We start from the raw sequence: 18723 nt of genomic DNA, 5'->3' as shown, positions 1-18723 counted from the left end.
TGAAAAGCAGCTGGATGGTATGGTGGTTTTTCTAAGTATATATATTACTGAGTTTTCTTTTTACTACTGAGTTTCTTATATAAAAGACTACATTTAAGATAGTTATAGAAGTTCATGTTCTTCTCTGATTTTAACAAAGGCTATTGGCCTCATAGAATGGGCATCAAGCAGATATGGACCTCACATTTGCTTAGCATCACACACACACACTTTTGAAGATACTAGTTGGTACTAGTCACAGATGAACACAGTATACACTATTATATTGATTTAAGCACATGTTTCCCTTGAAATACATTAAACACTAAGCCAGGTGTAGTAAATAACAACGTGACATATAGCTGCATTTTAAGATGGATGTATGTGCATTTCGTTTTTAAGCTTTTATAAGGTTTTGCCACAGTTAAATACTTATATATCGAGCTTGACATTTAACTGTGGAAGGACAGAAAAGGATGGACTAACAAAAATAGGTGATGTCATGTGAAACCTGATTGGTTTAAACTGTGATAACAACGTGAGAACAATGTATAAGAGATGGAGTCAGATGTGTATTGGTCAGACATATTCAGATGAACTCTGTATGGCTCTCTTTGACTTGTTCAAACAAATTAAAGATTGAAACCCTTGAAGCTTGGCTTCTTGGTCTTCGTGATTTCTCTCAACATTTGATGATCGATTTCACTACAACAATGTTTCCCAGCTAGCACATGTATGTCTGTAAAATGTCTGCCAACGATCTGGAGATAGGTATAACATCTACTGTGCATAGACATCTGATAAATATCTTAGAAAGAGAAGTTTTACACCCATTCTAAATCATAAACATCTATATGACATCTGACAGCAGATGTGATTGCTTTTGCATTTTAGTTCATGGATCTCTCCTATCCAAACTGAAAATTTCCGATCCAGCTGCAAGCTCAGATTCTGTACTTAAAAGCGACCACCCCCCGTTCTCACCATGTCAGGGCTTGTTTTTTGTGGTATCCTGTCCTTAATGATCCCCACAACTTGAGGGTTGAGCTGAAGGGCATGTGATAATGTGTCCAGGCGTGGTGCATATATTTCTGCAGCTGCAAGGATCCACGTCGGCGAGAGATCAGTGGTTACTGACATCTCCATCTGCAGCGCAGACACACAGCTCACCAATGCCGCAGAGATGATCTGTGTCAAAACGGCCACAAACACACAATCGCATCAGAACACGAAGCAAACGATTTTCTTTCTGACAAATAAAATATGTATCTAACCTCCAGCTCTTCTACAGAATGGACTTTAAAGGCCAGAAGTACATAGTCAGTCAGGAAACTGTGACCCATTTCTACTTTTTCTCTCTCTGAAAGTTTTTTGAAATAGCTCCCCAGTCTACTGCCTGAAACAGCACTGACAAACTGTTGAATTCTTGCTTGGTTGGCTTGATCAGTGCCTGAAAAAAAACGACAATACTATAAACCATTAGCTATTAAGTGCATGTGCAATTTACATATCCCTGTTGAACAAAACCAACATATGCTGGTTTGGTAGGTTAAGAAGCATGGTAAACCAGCATATGACCAGCTTAAACCTGCGCAAACCAGCAACCATGCTTTAAAACCTACATAACCCTATGCTACCATGCCACAATGGTATCTTGTTGGCTAAGTGGCCAAAACAAATAAATCGACAAAAATTACAAGACAAACAGAGGCCTCACCTCTCACAAACTCTGATTCCTCCCATAAACTCTGGCAGTATGTTTTTATCAGCCAGCTAAAGGAGCAGCGCAAGGCCGTTCCACTTCTCCAACAAACAGGTGACACTGAACATTAATCTCCTGCTCTGGAACACTAAAGGAGGAAAAGAAGTCAATCTTAAAAGTGTGTATTACCCCTAACAAAACTCAGGTATAGTGGAACAGAACTAGTTTAACGGAAGTTGTAGTCGTCTTGAAGCATTTCTTCCACATCATATCAAAACATAACTTAGAAAGCGATATAACAGTTTTTATTATTGTTTTTTTTCCAAATATACCTTGCAGTCTGTGTGAAGAGTAGGTCTAGGAGCTGTTGATCTTGAAAGATGTCTAACCAGAACTGCACCAGACCATCACTGAGCTTATACAGTAGATGCAAGTTACAGTCTCGGTCCAACACTTCTAAAACTCTGGCAAGTAGTGGGCTTAAAATTCCCTGCAGGTGACGCCACAAAGTGTGCCTGAACAACAGCACAAAGAAAAAAGTTAGAACGCTACACTGTATTTATCTAGCCAGACAAATAGACAGACACCCAAACATCCAGACAGATGGGATAGTTTAACCCCAAAGTGACATACCGGAGTGTTCCACCTTCTTGTAGAGCTTCACGGTTCTTTGCTGCTCTATAAACCCAGTCTGTTGGATTTAGACTCAGCTCTTCCTTCTGCTTTAGGGCAGTCATCAGCCTTTCTAACAATACTTTCTGGAACCGTTCTGAAAAAAATTAACACTCATATCCAAACTTAAATTCTTACCATTTCTATTTTCATTCAAACTTTAATATGACACACATTAAATTTGTGTGGAAAGAAGACATATAACCAAACCAACCCACCTCCTGTTGGCGCAGGGTCATCACCCAAAAGGACAAGCAATATGTTCATGCGCTCCATGCTCCTGAAGGTGTTTTTGCCTGTATCTCTAGCAATGAAACAGCTTTCTGGGTGCAGGATCTTATTAGTGACAAACTGTTTAGATGCACTGAACTTTCCTGAAAACAAATCATTTTTATTAGAATTTTTCACCCAGGGTGAAATTAATGTTCTGTATGTACTATATGTCCATTATAAACTTCAAACAAATTTACCTTTTGACTTTCAGGTTCATTTGTATCCATTTCTTCTGAATCGTTGACATCTGTAAACAAAATTTTATTGCATCTCATAACTTGCTGGGATGAGTTATGACGGACTGTTATGATGTTGCTATGTGGTTGCTAAGGTGTTTTGAGTTGTTGCATACTGGCACTTGTCAAAATGTGAACACAGTCCCTCCTTCACTCTAAATATATTGCACTGGTAGCGTACCTGACTTCATTGTGCTGGAGATGAGTTCACTCACAGATATTCCACAAAAAGCTTTAAGATCTAAGCTCATGTCTTCAGAATCTCTAAGATCATCGATATGCACAGATAACCAAACTCCTTAAGCAAAAAAATATATAATGATTATCTGAATATATCTAAAAACACTCAGTTATGCTGCCAATGTAGTGTAGTTCCACTCACCTCCTTGAAAGCCAATGTATTTGTTGCCACTTGTTTTACATTGCTCCCCAATTCTGGAGAGCTTTGTTATGAACACAGTATAAAAGTTGCTTGCATCTGATTTGAAGGACAAGATTTCATTCATGGTACAGTATCTGGGGAGAGGACAGGTAATGTAAAAAAAGATCAATTTCAGTTTTTGACATCTGATCTACCAAGTGTAACATAAATAATCATAATAAGTGGCAAACTATAACATCCTTTGAAATGTTGTTGCTGTTGTTGTTGCTGCAAGCACCAAAGACTTACTTTGCTGAAGCAATAAGTTCATTTTTGCACAACGATTGTTCCATGTCCATCTGAACCAGAAGAATGCGTAGTGAAACCCCAGAATCCCTCAGATAAGACCTGGAAAAATGTATATACATTGTATTGTACTGTATAATTGTCCAAGTTACTACAAATAAACATAAACTACAATAACTTAAAAAACAAACACTACTTTAACATAAATGATGTGTAGCACACGTTAAACTTGAATTTTTACCGTATTTTACTGGAAAATGAGGCTTCTGTGTCAAACTGGTGTAAGAAGAGCAGATGAACCTGCTCAATAGACAAACCCAAGGCTGGTGCAAGATTTCTCAAATCAGCTCCAGTGAGAAGACTGGAGAATGTGGTTACCTAGCAGGTTCATAACAAATGGAAAGCATAAGAAACTTTCCCAATGTTTGAAACTTTTCTGCAAACCTCTATAAAAGGGATCAAAACTGTACCTCTAAGAATCGGGTTTTGTCTTGATCGGTCTTTTTAAAATGGCTTTCTATGAGGTCCCTGAGTGATTTGTGGCTTTGCTGATGGAAATAAATCTTCTGAAGTTTGTCTTTCTCCTGATTTCCGAACTCTTCTGAATATTTCAGTCTGAGGACACCGTCAGGTGTTGCACAGTTTAAGAGAAAACGTTTGGCAGTTTCAAAAGCTTCTTCTTCCTCATCCAGGATTTCATTTGACTCCATACTGTCTGTTGCCTCAGGGTCCTTAGAATCCTCATCCATTTTCACAAGATGAAGAGCATCTCCAAAAGTCTCAAACTTGTCTGCATCCTCTACCTTGCTGTCAACTTCCAAAGAGGCGCCGTCTTGTTCCTCATCATAGATTTCATTTATTTCCTCGTGTGAATCTGTTCCAATCATCAAAACTTCTTCATTGATTGGTTGATGTGTCTCATTGTCCTCACTCTTCAAGTGCATGTCCTTGGCCTTATTTGTATTTTCTCTATCATTAGCCTGCTTTTGGATTTTCTCTAAAGCCTGGAGTAGTGCACTGGCACAAGCATCGCCATGGAAACCAACAAAAGCATCTGACGAGCTAAAGTTTACTTCAGTAGATGTCTGATCCCTTGGGAAGTCTTCAGTCCATTTTCGGAGTTTTTCTAAAACTCTGTGCTGCCAAGGCATCATATCTGTACTCCTATCAACTTTGTGCTTTTCAAGTCTGTTTTTTAGGGGAACAGGAAACCTTTTGTAGACCTTTTCCTGGTCCTCCACCACAATCAGCCTGAAGTTTTTGTGAACTCTACACTTTACTCTGTGTGAACCGAGTCCCAGGTCAACATACTGCTGTTCACCGAGGTACATATAGTATTGATTCAAGGCATCATACAGGCTTTCATAAAGATTGAGGAGATTCAATAAAATGACAGTTCGACCTGTCTCCATACATGCCTTTATTCGACTCACATTACGACATATCTGGGCATATTCCTGGTCTTTTGGAAATCCTGAACCAAATACAATTTCGGGAGATGTGTTGTTCTCCTTTGAGAAAATATGGTGTTGGACTATGTACAAAGCAGCACTGTTAGTTGTGAGCAAAAGAAGGTAGCGACACTCTTCATCTACATGATGGTCCAGATTTTGTTCAATCATTTTTAGTGTACTTGGACTTCGGACTTCTGAAATATTCAGGAAGAGGTCCTGGAAGGAATGATGTGGGTCAAAACCATCTCTTTGTCCACTGAAATTTCTCAATACAGCCTCTGCCAACTCACTGTCAGATGGTTCTTTGTCTGTCTTTTTGGCTATTGCAAAAATCATTTTTACCAAACTGTAATAATCTCTGAGACCAAAGAACTGTTCGCTGTCATCTTTACAGATGTTAAGAAATCCCTTTGCCAACTTTGGCAGGAGGTGCTTGATTTTGAGAAAAACCGTTTTGGACGATGAGCAGATGCCTTCGGCTGTCTCTATTAAGTCTTTCTCACTTGGATCCCAACGGGACACAAAAATCCCTCTATTCATTTTTGCTGGGTCAAGAGCCCAGTTTGAGATTCCAACAAATCCAACCTTCATGTGTGGTAGAGATTTTTCACTGTCTATGCATCCATCTTCTAGAAGTGGATGCAATGTTTTCAGTGGCATCCGAGGAGAGTCCTCTGCAAGACCTATTTCATCCAGTACAACAACTGAAACATACTCATCTAATTTCTTATCCTTTTGGAAACTTGCACAGTTCCAAAAGGTTCCAATGATTCCTTCAGGGCTTGAGTGGGGGCTGCATTGAAAAGACACCATGTGAACGTACTTGAGTTTCTTGAAAAATTCACAGTGAGATGCCTGACGCTGCATGGCATCTGCCACAACAGTCTTAGCAAGGGATTTTGAACTCCCAGGCTTGCCAACAAGAAAAAGTGGAATCCTCAACTCAATGCAGACCACCATGAGGAAAACATTCTCTTTCAAAGCCAGATTTTTGGCAATAGTTTTTCTTGTTTCAATGTTATTGAGAAAAAAGTCTTGGCATGATGATATCTCCTGCTCTAGTGTCTTTGTAGAGTTGAACGGATGAGGAAAGTATTCACTGACAGCTGCAAGGTAAAGTTCTTTATGTTCAAGTGACGGGTAATAGCAAACACCCACGGCAAGCACCAAGCATTTCAATATCATCTGTTCCATTTCAAACTGTTGGTCATCTTGAAAAAGATAATCCCTGTGTTTGAAAAACCAAACCAGGACACACATTGATCTCTCGACATCCCTAAGACTTACAAAGCTGCATTCATCTGCTTGGCTCCGCATGTGTCTTTGAGAAGCAGCCAGAACTTCTGTGATCACTTTGTGGTTGGCAAGGGGCAAATTATGAACCCATATTTGTTTTTGAACGATCTGACGAATATAAGAGTGCTCAGATGAATCACTTAACTGTCCAAAATCCCATACCAGAGGCACCATACTTGGGGGTAAAGGATGCACTCTGTACACAAGCTGTCTCATGGGAACTTTACCAAGGCGATCCTCAGTTTCCTCAGCTTTCACTCTGTATCCCAGCCCTGCTCGTTCTAAGCGTTCAATCATTTTCGTGGTGTGTCTTCTGTAGGGATTACATGCAGCAATAATTTTCAGGCCTGAATTTTTCTTCAAAGGGTATCCTTGTACAGTTTTATCGCATAACACTTCCTTGATTGCAAATATTGCTTCGGTTGTGTTGGCTTCATCAAAAAACAAGACCGTATCAACTTCATATTTTTGCCAATTGTTCTGAGCCATTTCTTCTGCCTCTCTCACCTTCTTATAGATAGTCTCAGAATTAGTACCTCCATGGACTTTGACAAGTTTCATGTTTTCAACATCTCTGCCTTCCTTTTGCAGATCACAGAGAAAGCGCACAAGCCGTGTCTTGCCACAGCCAGTTTCTCCCATGATGATTACTGGAATGTCACATCTAAATCTCATATGAATAGCCAAGATCTTCATGACATTGTCAGCAGTAAGCTCATATGTCGGGTCTGGATCAAACTTGCCCTTTTCCCAACCTTTTTTAGCGCCAACAACAAAGGAAATTCTTTGAATTTTGTCTTCTCTGGAGAGGTCGTCAAAGTCTTCACAGAGGTTAATTCTTTGTCGTTCAAGGCCTGAAAAAAGCTCCTGCGACATTACATTTCCCATTAACACTTTGCCACTTCGTGGATCGACTGCATTGAGAATCCTTCCAGTTGTCTTTACATGAAATCCCAAGAAAGACATGCTGAGATGATCTGCATTGAAAAAGATGTAGGGGTGAGATTCATTTTCCCATCTCTTCCGAATAGTCAGTTTAGACAAGATATCCTCCTCATCTTCGTTCTGAGAGAAAAAGGAAGGGCTTTGGTCGGAGATGTCGATGGAAGGAGAGGCAAAATCTCGAGCCATGTGAATCATGAATTTCACTATGAAGTCCTTAAATCCGCTTAAATTGTCAGCAAGGAAGTCTGGATCACAGAACAGGGAATTCTCACAGTCTTTGAGCTGAAGGTTAAGAAACCAAGTGAAGTGCTTTAATTCTGCCCATGATGGGTCCTTCAAGCCACAGTTTGACAAAAGATGATGGAGACAGTCCACATGATCTCCTTCTACAGAATGAGTTTGATATGTGAAACGATCCAAGTTCTCATTCCTGTTAAACCTCTGTAAGTATTGGTAAGGTCTTTGAATGTCTTCACTCCTAAATTCTCCTTTGTCCATCAGGGGATCTAAATATGCTTGTCTCTCTTTTTTTCTCTTGATCTCCAAATCTTTGACTTCTTTAGGAGGTCTGCAGAAAATAGTAGGTAGTATATGCAAAAACCCATGGTTTGTCTGTGAAGCAGAGATGAAAGGTAAGTCAGATTAATTCCTAACTATGATTCAAAGGAGAAAATGTCTTCTTTACCATTTGGGTTTGACTGTTGGGCCTGAGACCTCGTTGAAGTGCTTCAATTGCCACAAAATGAGCTGTGTTTCTCTTCCATATATTTCCCTTGCTGTCACTGAGACATCCTAGAATAAGTAATTTGAACAGGAACTCCTCCAAGCCACAGCGTACCTGTAAAAAATATCTGTAAATTTGTAGGCAGATACTGAAATATTATCAGTCACCTACACTTAGCAAGATATATCAAAATGAATTTGTTGCAAAACATACTGCTGCCGTATCAATGTGCAATAGTACAGGGTCTTGTTCTTTCAGTGGAGACAACCTCTGGGACAGAGTTTGTACAAATCCGTCGATGTTTACGCAGGGTTCAATGAGTCTCATTTGTATACAGGTTGCTTCTGGAAACTCTGTTTGGAACTGCTCAAATAGACGCTTGACATACAGGGACTTTCCTGCACAGAGAGTAGATGTCACAAATAAAGAAGAGCTCCTGCATAAATTAACTTGTCTGCTACCAAAACCATCAGAGATTATTTAAAAAAAAATTAAGATACCACAACACAATACATACCAACAGCTGGACGTTCTGATGCAATCATCCAAACGGAGAGATTTCCTGGGTAGACGCTTGAGTGATTGTAAAGCTTGGCTGGAATACGGAAGTGATTTTTAAGGTACTCTTCACTTCTTTCTTCGGACACAAACAGACCTGTTTGCACTTTATAGTTGCTAAAGAAGGAAGGAACATATCTATCCTGGTTTACGGGGCAGACCAACACTAGACGATAATGAGGCTCTGCACTTTTTTCTAGTCTCTCAAAGCATTCCACCAGGGCCACACCTACATCATAGGTCAGAGATCCTGGATTAACCAAAGTGTAAATCTTATTATGTTTGTATGCAGTGCCCTGAAATCCTAAACATCGGCGAAGGAAGATCTCCACTTCCTCTGTGGTTGTTTCTTCTTGGCACATTAATATTTCATCAGTTGTGGGTAGAGGTTGCTCTGGACTCTCTGTGTAAAAGGACAACGTGGTACTAATCACATCAGCAATAGGGCAATGGATAAGATTTGGCCTTCCGTCACATAGAATCTGAGGAATGTTACGTCTGATATGCATTTGATTCATGGAAGACAAAACAGATAGAATCTTCCCAAGTGTTTCAACATCCACATGGTCATTGAAGAATCTGGACATGTTCTCTTTAAATTGTTTCCACAGGTTGTCCAAACTTTCCATGGTAATATCACTGTCTTGTTCTGGCTCCTCTGCAACATCTCCTTGATCCATCGGTTCATTTGCGTCAGCTGCCGTTTCAAAGGCTTCCTTGATGTCATTTATGCTACAGTCTGGTTTTACATGGCTCAATAAAGTCCACATTTGTTGTGGCACAGGTTTCCTTTTGTTGCTAACATTGTTGACCCATTTGCAAAGATAGGCCATTTGCTCTGATGTGTAATAATTCAGAGCATAGTACTGAGAGCGCATCTTAGATAAGTGAGAACACCAGTCTTTATGGACGTCTTCCAGAAAGCGACACAGCTTCTGAAGCTCCTCTAGCACTTCACCCTTATATTCAACACACTTCTTTAACTGGGAAAAGCTGATGTTAATGCAGTGTTGCATTGTGCCGTTGCATGTTATCTGAGCTTCCAAGTCTCGGAGAAGCACATTGCCTGAGGTACGCAACTGCAGGAGGATGCGACCCATCCTTTGGACTCCATCAAAAACCTACAACATAGAAACAAACATAACTACAAAACTAACCGTTATTGTCTTAAAAAAAGTGATGTAAATATAGAGTTGCATGCGAAATGGTGGAATTTGGTCTATTCTTGAGAAACACGTTAGTTAAATGCTCATCACTAAAGGTTTTGGATAAAGGACCCACTTGAGTAAACTTGTTGACTTGCTCTTTCCCATGCTCTCCCTTAGATGACATTAGCATGAGTTTATTCTGAAGCTCGAGGAGATCATCAAGACTGTATGTCCTTGTTTGTCCATTCTTCATCACCTTCACATTAAAGACATTTTCCAAACACGTCTGCAAACACACATTTCATGTTCATAAACTGTACCTATACAATGCTATAACATATTTTTTTAGTTTTGGAGACATTATAAGTGACATCTAGCATTTAATGCTTCACCGAAGCATGTGTCCTTAAAGTGATAGTTCACTCAAAACACTTGGTTACTAACTTTTTTCAAAAGAAAGAAAGTCATAATGGTTGAAATGGCAAGAGGATGAGTAAATGATGACAGCATTTTCATGATTGGGAAACTTTCAGGCATCACTTTCAGGCATTACATTTTTTTAAATCAGTGCCTACTCACTTTTCCATTGAAATCCACTGGCCATCCCACATGATACACGCCATCAGTATTGATAGCTGAGGCCTGAGAAAGTGACGATTGCTCAACAGACCCAAAAGTCTCTCTCAAACCTTTAAGCCAATCCAGCCATCGACAAGAGTCCGTCTGCATACAAAATTATAAATAAAAATAAAATTTAGTATATATTTTTCTGAGGTCCTTAACAGTGGGAACCCTGTCATTTCAGGTAAATTTGCATGGAAATTAATTATACAGTATAGTTCTTCGCGGAGCATATTTACAAACTATTAAATAATAGTATGCAACGTTAGACACTGTGGAATATTAAAACAGTACAATAAACAATGATTATTTTTCAGAAGATTTCTTTAACTGTACAAAATTTGATATAAAATGATGCTGAAAACTAACCAGTTTATATACAAGTTTCTCATCTTTGTCAAGGGCGTCCCACACTTGCTGAGCACATTTGATGAAATCTTCAAATCCTGCATGAGTCTGTAGTGAGTAAAGCAAAGGACTGTAGCCCATAACAGCGCTCTCAAAATTAACTATTCGATCAGTGTCTACATCATTCTCTCCAGCAGGAATTGTGGCCAGATCCATAAAGGATTTAAGGTCCTTCAGACCTTGAAGAAGAAAAGGGTAAATTGCCATATTATTAAAGATTAAACCATCATATATGACAATAATAGATCTCAAATGAACATTCTAACTCAGGAATATCTTACTTTCAATTTGGGTTTTGACCCATTTGTTCAGAGGATCACTGTCCAAGAATGCCTTTAGACAGGCTATGTGCTGTGGTTTGACATTTTCCAACTTCTGCTTGGCTTTGACAAGATCATCGCTCAACGAACCCAGAGTGTTTTGTTTGAATGAGTCGTCTCTCTATATACAACATGAAAAATAGAATATAACTGAACAGATCAAATGAAATAAAAAAAAAACACATACATATGTATAAAGATCTCATACCACTTGAGTCAGGACATATATTGCACTAAAGTCTCCTTGTAATTCCAATTTATCTTTTATTTTCAGTATGACTTCAGCAGATTCAGCAGCATGGTGAAGGCTTCTATATTCCTGGATTTGTTTGAACCGAAGTTCCTTCCAGTTTTTATCCGGAATCTCATTAACTAGCAAAGAGGCCAATAAAGCAAGTTCTTTCTTTAGCCGATCTCCTTCACCCCAATCCTCACACCAATCTAAAGCCTGGTCCACCTTTTTAAAACAAGCTGTTCCATTTGCAATTTGAACACCAAGGTTGATGAATTCACTGAGACAAGGCATCCAGATCTCATTACGGACATCTGTAAGGTTCCGTGTTAATGGCTGAGAAACCAGCTTTACATATTCTGTTGCTTTTTCTTGCCATAAATGTAGCAGAAGGCTGCTTGTCCTCACTTCATGCATCTCCCTTGCCATGTCTTGCACTTCTAAGTTATCTATGTAGCAAAGCACGTTTCTTGTGCTCTTTTTGTTTAGATCCTCTTTGGAGAAATATGGCTGAACCTCAACCAGTTCATCCAGGGATACTGCCTGTTGGTCACTTTTGACCTCCTCTTCGAGGGAAGAAAGCTCGGGTACTGTTGAAACATGTCAAGTATGAAAAACAATGTTTTTTTTCCCTATGATGTAGTAAAAGTAATTTAAAGCCTTTTTTTAGGTTTTCAGATCAGACATATTCAACAAATCTTAAGGTACTTACCATGTACAGTATCCGAAATCTTCCCTAACATATTAACAAGGACGGTCACATGCTCTCTTTGTTCTTCAAAGGCTTTCATGTCACTTTCTCTTTGACTGAGTAGCTCTTTCACATTGATCGAGATATTATTTTCCTTGTTGTTCTTCATATCTAGAGACAATAGAAATAATAATAGTTATTAAGCTGGGGGCCTAATGATGTCTAGCATAACAGACATGGATATGGAGTGAGTAACACTTACATTGATTGTAAAGCTTCTCAAATCGACTCTTATGTTTTTGGATGGTCTTAAAGTGGCCCAGGGTTACATCTCCTCGGCAAAGGCTCTGAATTAGAGAATCCAAGTCTGACTGATTATCTGCTATTAACCTACTTGCCTCTTCATTCAACTTCCATTGATTCCAGTTGTCTGTGGGAATGAAATAAAAGACTTGAAATTAAATTAAAGCTTCTGCATTTAAATACCATACTCATGTGAATCTAAAAATAGGGCAGGTGTTCCATCTTGACTATTTATATGTTGCTGTGGATATTTTATATTTATATATATATTTTTAAGTTCAAATGAATTGGCTTTACAAGTCAATTTAACTTTCACTTTTAAAATCAATTAAGTTCAAATGAATTTTAGAGCCCATTAAGAAACCTTAAGAAAATGTAGGCAGCAAAAATATTTTTACAGTGTGGAAAGAAGGTTACATGTATCAGATCAAGTCACCGTACATTGAGACAAAAAAAAGCTGATGGCTGATTGGGGGTCCAGCAAACGTCCTTCTCGATCCTCTTTAAAGCGAGCAGCTGACTCAACAACAATGTAGGACAAGATGGACCATTTCATGTGCTTGTTAAAGAGACGATCTAAAAGATCTCCCTCCTTTTTTGTCTGTAATAAATAAATAAAGACAAGACATACTCTTTATATTCTATAGTAATGTATGTAATATTATTGTTATAAATTTGCAAAAATGAAAAATATATATATTTTCGTAAAGATTGACAGAAGTGTAATTGGGGAACACTGAGAATAATCAACACAATTCTTTTGTCTTTACATTACCTGACATTTGTTTTTAACAGCTAACTGACAATGCTCTTGAAAACAAGACTGAATGTTGGCATGACTGTTCTCAATCTCCTTGGCTGACATCTCCAAACAGCAAATCAGAATCTTGTCAAAGTCAGAGATCTGAATGGCACAAGGAGTATGGACAAATAACATGTTTTATGTAGCTCTTCAACCAATGTACAAGTTTCTGAAATTATAACAGAGCTTTATCTTACCTGTGACACTCTCCGTTTCAAGTCTTTATCTAATAAGGACTTCCAGTCTTGAGAAAAGTCAGTTATTGCACTCTCAATCCCATACAAACCATTCCACAGCTACAAAAATATATACAAAACAAAGAATCACTATTTATTTTGAATTGGACATCTGTGTGATTTTTTTAAATATAAATATGTGGATTAGGAGCTACACCAAAGATCTTATTTTTGTCTGTGAATGCAGTTCACACATAGAAACATCAGGAAAAGTTGAGATCTTTGTAAACAGCAAGCAAGTGAAGATAATAATTATTTCTTAGTGAGTGGTTTAATCTAACTACTCATTTAATTTGAGGTATTTTACAGTATATCACCTGTATTTCTTGGGGGTAACACAGCATGGAGTTTTGCATCAAAGGCTGTTGGAGCAGACTCTCTCTCCATTTACTGAAATCAACTTGAATATCTTTGAGCAGTGATGAAAGCTGATTTCTCTGCTGGACTATTTCCTCTCCATCCTGAAAGATGGAATGATTTGTTTAGAGACGTCTTACAACCTCTAATTGTGACTGACAAGCAAACCTCAAAGGCACAATACCATTGAAAGCACAGCATGTTTCAATTGGACCACTTTAAGAAGAAGTTGGAAGGTGAGCAGCGGGACATTGTAGTGTTGGACAAGTCGAGCAATCTTGCAGGCGCTTTTGTGTACATTTTGACAACACTTAAGGATAGGGCCTAAAGATTCAGATTCCATTATTCTGACAATTAAAGAAATTGTGCATTAATATCAGTCCTATATCACAGCTTTAACAACCATACCAGAAAGTGCTAAGATTCTCAGAAGCAATGAACAAAATTGAGAACAATACTGTACCTTTCTTTATCCTCCTCAACCCTTTTGAGCAAATAGTGCAAGATATTTTTAATTGTCTGCAATAAAAAAAAACATTGGTTGATACATAGTAATAGCTTTGATTAATGAAAAGACCAACATTTAAGTAATGATTCACTAAAAACCTTCTCAAATCAAAGGTGGCACAAGTTGAATGTTAGTAACATCAAATATTATTTGTCTTGAGTGTCTTGTAACCAAGCAGCACAGTAGTACCAAAGCAGTACCAAACCTGAACCAAATTTGCTCTCCATCTGTGGCAAAGGTGAAGCTTTGTTTTACACACCAAGCCTTTTTAATTTGCATATTAACTTCTTTATCAGTGCTCTATTTGAACTTCCCTGTAGCAGTATACTGTACATTATCAATGTAGAGGAAACTCTATGTGCACATTCTTTTAAAAATGTTTTTTTTTAATCGGGGTGAGATAATATTGACTAAACAATTTCTATATCTGATACCTCAAGGTTTCTTGTGTGTATGTGGTCAGTATTATGCGCAGACTGCCCAATCGCCTCCATTCTGTACATTAGGCTCTGAAGCACATGCTCAGGATCGATTTTTGATAACTTAGCAAACTCTGACAAATCCTCAAAAGCCACTAGTGTAAGCCAGCTAGTCAACAATGGCTTGTTTTTGGTCAATGACAAGTGTTCTTTGAGCATGCGAAGTACCATCCTACAGGTATAAGAAGAAAACAAGTACAGTAATATCTTCCCTGCTCTCTTATTTTAATCTAGAAATTTGCAACCAAAATGAAAATGAAATGTCAACTCCCAAAAATACCTCTTTTTGTCAGGGGTAATCTCTCATTCTCTCTCTAAACATTTGATACTCGATGTTTTCAAGTCCCGCCCATCTCTGTTCATTCACATCTGAGCCTGGATCTGACTTTCCCTCTGGCTTTCTTAATATATGATAGAAAGGAACGAGTAGCACTAGCTCTGAGATCAATCTCTCTGCACAATGGTTCATCAGTCCTATGACAGTGCTGTAAAGGAACAAAATTATACATGTTATTATTCTGTTTTTATAATTTTGATTAATATATTTGACATGACCTAACTCAGTCAATTTTCACAGAATGTTCTTTTTACATTATGTAAGGTGATTTTATGTAGAGCTTTAGCCGGGTTTTCCCAGGCAGGCTCACATATATTTACATAAGTTATAATATATGTGTATATTTATATTCAAAATAAAATCATGTAAGCCTAAATATTCGTTATTTTTGTTAGTTAAGTTAACGTAAACATCCTTAGTAATTAAATCTATTATAGATTATGCTGAATTAGCTTTCTCTGGGGACCTTCTCAACTGAATATTATAGATATTCATACTTCATTTTTTCTCTGTAATCTGTAAGATTTTCTGTTATATTTCTGTATAAAGTGAGGTGTATTTAAAAACATATTTTCATAATTTTTCCCCCTAATTTACTGTATAAATCATTCAACACGCAAAAAATAAAATGTTTCTATTCTATGCACATCTGGATTAAAAAGGTGCAAAGGGTTTGTACAATATACACTCACAAATCGATGTAAGGTAAGGATGTTTGCATGTCTTCAAGAGAAACAATGTTTTTGGCGACAATAAGGCAGAGCTTGCCCAAGTTCTTTTCGTCGAGATCCACTGGACAGTAACAGCACACCTGAAACACAAAAAGTGCAGCTTCCAAAGACTTTTTCACAGCTGAGCTCTGGGAAGTTTTTCTTTCTGATTCTTCATTCAAAATCTTAATCAGCCTGGAATGAATCAGCTCTGTTACCTAAAACAAAGTAAATAAAGTATAAAAGAATGCGATGTATGTCGCTTTGTATAAAACCGTCTGCCAAATGCATAAATCGTTTTTGTAAAGGAAGAAAATAACCGACATAAACACTTACATTTATTGAAAGTGGGTCAAGATCCCCTGGGAATTCCAACCACTGATCATCACTTGATTGAAAACCTTTCATGTATTGGTTTATGTGCATTATAAATGTCTTTTTGCTTTCATGGTTAGATGGATCCCATTTCTGGAATACTCTGTCCAGCAGCACATGAGCAGACGTCTCCCAGCCTCCACAAATGTCTTTTTTTGCAGACTGAAACCAGCTTTTGATCCTATCTTGAAAAGATACTGGCCTTGAACAACTTACAAAGCCTTCATAAAGGTGCAGTTCTGGAAGTTGTAACAAAATAAGACATTATCATCACACAATGTACAAATAATATATGTATACAAAAAACACACAAACATATAACATATTTTAGTACCTTTAACATTATTGTCAGGAGGAATATAAACATATCTTATTGCCATTTCCTCAATCTGCTGTTCCTGCTGCACTGCATACTTGTACCAGATTACATCACCCCTTGGCATTGTGCTTTCTTCAACTGAAAATGTTGCCTCAATCAAACAGCTCCCCTGTTGTACACCTCTAAGCAACAAGAAGTCATGGTTCGGTGTAACAATAGACAAAACATAAGAATTCATGAGTTTAATCAGGTATCACGTACTTTGGCAATGAATATTACCTATGCAGCATGTAGGTAAAATGATATATAGATTGAATAAAAAATACTTTTTCAAAACAGAAAGGGCTTACTTAATATGTTTAATTTGAAGTTTAATCCACTCGTTCCCATAGAGGAGCAAAAGAGAGCAATACAGTTTGTTAAATTTGAATCTTTTGTCGAGAACTGCATATACGTAGAAGGTGAACATTGGCCGATTGGTCCTTAAGAAACAAAATAATTATGGAATGAATCAGAGGTCATTCATCTATTTGGGTGTAACATTTGACATGATAAACACAATGTTGCAAACCTCATTGTGCTGTCCTGATTTGCTGCTGTCTTTGCTGACACTGCCGCTTCTGAACTTGGTTTTCCACCTTCAGTTCCTGATTTGAGGTCAGTGTCGTTCTGTGAATCTTTACTGGAATGTTTTTCCTTGGTATCTGTGTCTTTCTGTTCATCTCCAGCTTGCTTATCTCCGCAACCATCTGCCAGTTTGGTCCTCTTTTCTTCTGCTTCTATTGACTCACTGCCTTTCCTTTTATTATTCTTTATACAATCTCTGTCTTCTCCATCACCTTCATTTCCTTGATTCCTCTGAGTCTCCACATCCATCTTATCCTCCTCTGGACTCTGTTCTATTGACTCTGTGGTCTCTTTGTTTTCATTTAACTCTGTTTGTGTCTGCTGTGTTGCCAGTTTAACAGGTTTGGTCTGAGTCCATTTTTCCATCGTACTGGAGCCTTTTTGAGTATGTGGCTCAGACTCTGTGCTTGGCTCAACATGGCCTTCGGGTCTTTTGCTCTGTGAATGCACTTTGGCTGAAGAGGTGCTAGCATCTCTTTTTTGGGGCCCTTTCTTCTGTGCCTTACCTTTCTCCCTTTTCTTCTTTGGCATTTTCTTAGTTCTAACTGCTTGCACCTTTCTTTATTCCGTTTTTTTTAGGGTTCACAAGGCAAAGAAAAAATATAAATTACATTTATCCATTATCCAAATTATTTTTTTTAATGTGTGATTCAAATGAACTGTTAACACACAACAATCATACTTAAGCTAAAGAAACAGTACAATGAAACAATAACACAACATCATCTTGATGAAAACAAATTGGCAATACTTGTATTTGTTTTACTAATACAAAAATTAATATGGTCCTTGTAATAATGTAACACTTGACGGATGAAGAATCGATATAGTCGTTGACAAATAAATGTGTAAATGTGTCTATTGTATCACAGCAACATTTTTGAAAAAACGAACAATGAAGATAAATCTCTCGCTGTTTTAATTATAAATATAAATATTAATAGCCTCAAATAAAATATCATAACAGTTTGTTTTCTTGCTGTCACACGACACATGTATCATACGGTTGCTATTTTAGTCAACTACCCATATGCAAATGCAGCTAGCATAGTTTCCAAATAAAAGTAGGACATTTTCGGCGAATGCAACCGATTGTTTATACAGTTGAAGACAGGTTTTATTTAACTGAGTTAAAGAATTTTAAGAAATCAGAGAAGACTAAATCTCCACAGTGACTAAATCACAATCTTTAAGTACTCAAATACAAACAGACTTGACACTTTTTCGTAAGTAATCACGTTTTATCAATAACAATTCAAACCAATATGTTTTAAAATAGAAAAAAATATTATTATAACAATCAGCTTTTGTTTTTCGAGTAGACTACGTTCATACCGTTCATACACATAAACACAGAGAAATGTACAGAAGCGAATCCCGAAGCTACGTCATTTTTAAGTAGCTTTACTTCAATATGCGATGATAGTGTCCAAAATATAAAGTAAATAATGCCAAAATATTACAAAATAAATGGTGTCATACCTGCGTTAATCTTTTACAGTGTCAGAAACATGACAGCATCGTGTAAAAGTGAGTCACTCTCTATGAACAGTCACCAGTAAACATTGACTAAACTCGACACTAAACTTTCACTTTCGTTTCTCCAGCTGGTTTTGAATGAATCCAAGACGATCGTTTCCTCATTTGAAAACCAAACTCATGCATGTATGCCTACTCCTGACGTAACTACAGTACATTTCATCGACAGTTAAAAAATACAAAGTTGCTTCTCATGCTTAATATA

The 18723-nt window shown here is 37.6% G+C and overlaps 1 protein-coding gene across 1 annotated transcript in view; it reads right to left on the bottom strand.

Annotated features, from left to right (window-relative positions):
• The window catches only part of LOC130438953 (E3 ubiquitin-protein ligase rnf213-beta-like), a 28764-nt gene extending 10198 nt beyond the window's left edge, over nucleotides 1-18566 (bottom strand). Inside the window, 39 exon segments of the mRNA XM_056771281.1 lie at nucleotides 964-1167; nucleotides 1254-1429; nucleotides 1697-1756; nucleotides 1759-1829; nucleotides 2014-2196; nucleotides 2315-2450; nucleotides 2572-2661; nucleotides 2664-2727; nucleotides 2824-2873; nucleotides 3044-3160; nucleotides 3245-3378; nucleotides 3533-3631; nucleotides 3771-3907; nucleotides 4000-7836; nucleotides 7910-8062; nucleotides 8162-8346; nucleotides 8466-9627; nucleotides 9788-9940; nucleotides 10234-10377; nucleotides 10645-10862; nucleotides 10965-11124; nucleotides 11212-11825; nucleotides 11948-12097; nucleotides 12189-12356; nucleotides 12671-12830; nucleotides 13005-13133; nucleotides 13229-13327; nucleotides 13585-13728; nucleotides 13809-13971; nucleotides 14088-14143; nucleotides 14567-14783; nucleotides 14892-14908; nucleotides 14910-15096; nucleotides 15641-15876; nucleotides 15995-16272; nucleotides 16368-16534; nucleotides 16703-16834; nucleotides 16924-17538; nucleotides 18462-18566. Coding sequence (XP_056627259.1) covers nucleotides 964-1167; nucleotides 1254-1429; nucleotides 1697-1756; nucleotides 1759-1829; nucleotides 2014-2196; nucleotides 2315-2450; nucleotides 2572-2661; nucleotides 2664-2727; nucleotides 2824-2873; nucleotides 3044-3160; nucleotides 3245-3378; nucleotides 3533-3631; nucleotides 3771-3907; nucleotides 4000-7836; nucleotides 7910-8062; nucleotides 8162-8346; nucleotides 8466-9627; nucleotides 9788-9940; nucleotides 10234-10377; nucleotides 10645-10862; nucleotides 10965-11124; nucleotides 11212-11825; nucleotides 11948-12097; nucleotides 12189-12356; nucleotides 12671-12830; nucleotides 13005-13133; nucleotides 13229-13327; nucleotides 13585-13728; nucleotides 13809-13971; nucleotides 14088-14143; nucleotides 14567-14783; nucleotides 14892-14908; nucleotides 14910-15096; nucleotides 15641-15876; nucleotides 15995-16272; nucleotides 16368-16534; nucleotides 16703-16834; nucleotides 16924-17510 — 11037 coding nt within the window. The 5' untranslated portion in view covers nucleotides 17511-17538; nucleotides 18462-18566.
• Between the last annotated feature and the right edge of the window lie 157 nt (nucleotides 18567-18723).

This window comes from Triplophysa dalaica, chromosome 17 (assembly GCF_015846415.1).
Source record: "Triplophysa dalaica isolate WHDGS20190420 chromosome 17, ASM1584641v1, whole genome shotgun sequence".
Lineage (NCBI taxonomy): Eukaryota > Metazoa > Chordata > Actinopteri > Cypriniformes > Nemacheilidae > Triplophysa > Triplophysa dalaica.
Note: the sequence above shows the minus strand (reverse complement) of the source record. Positions and strands in the feature narration are given on the sequence as shown.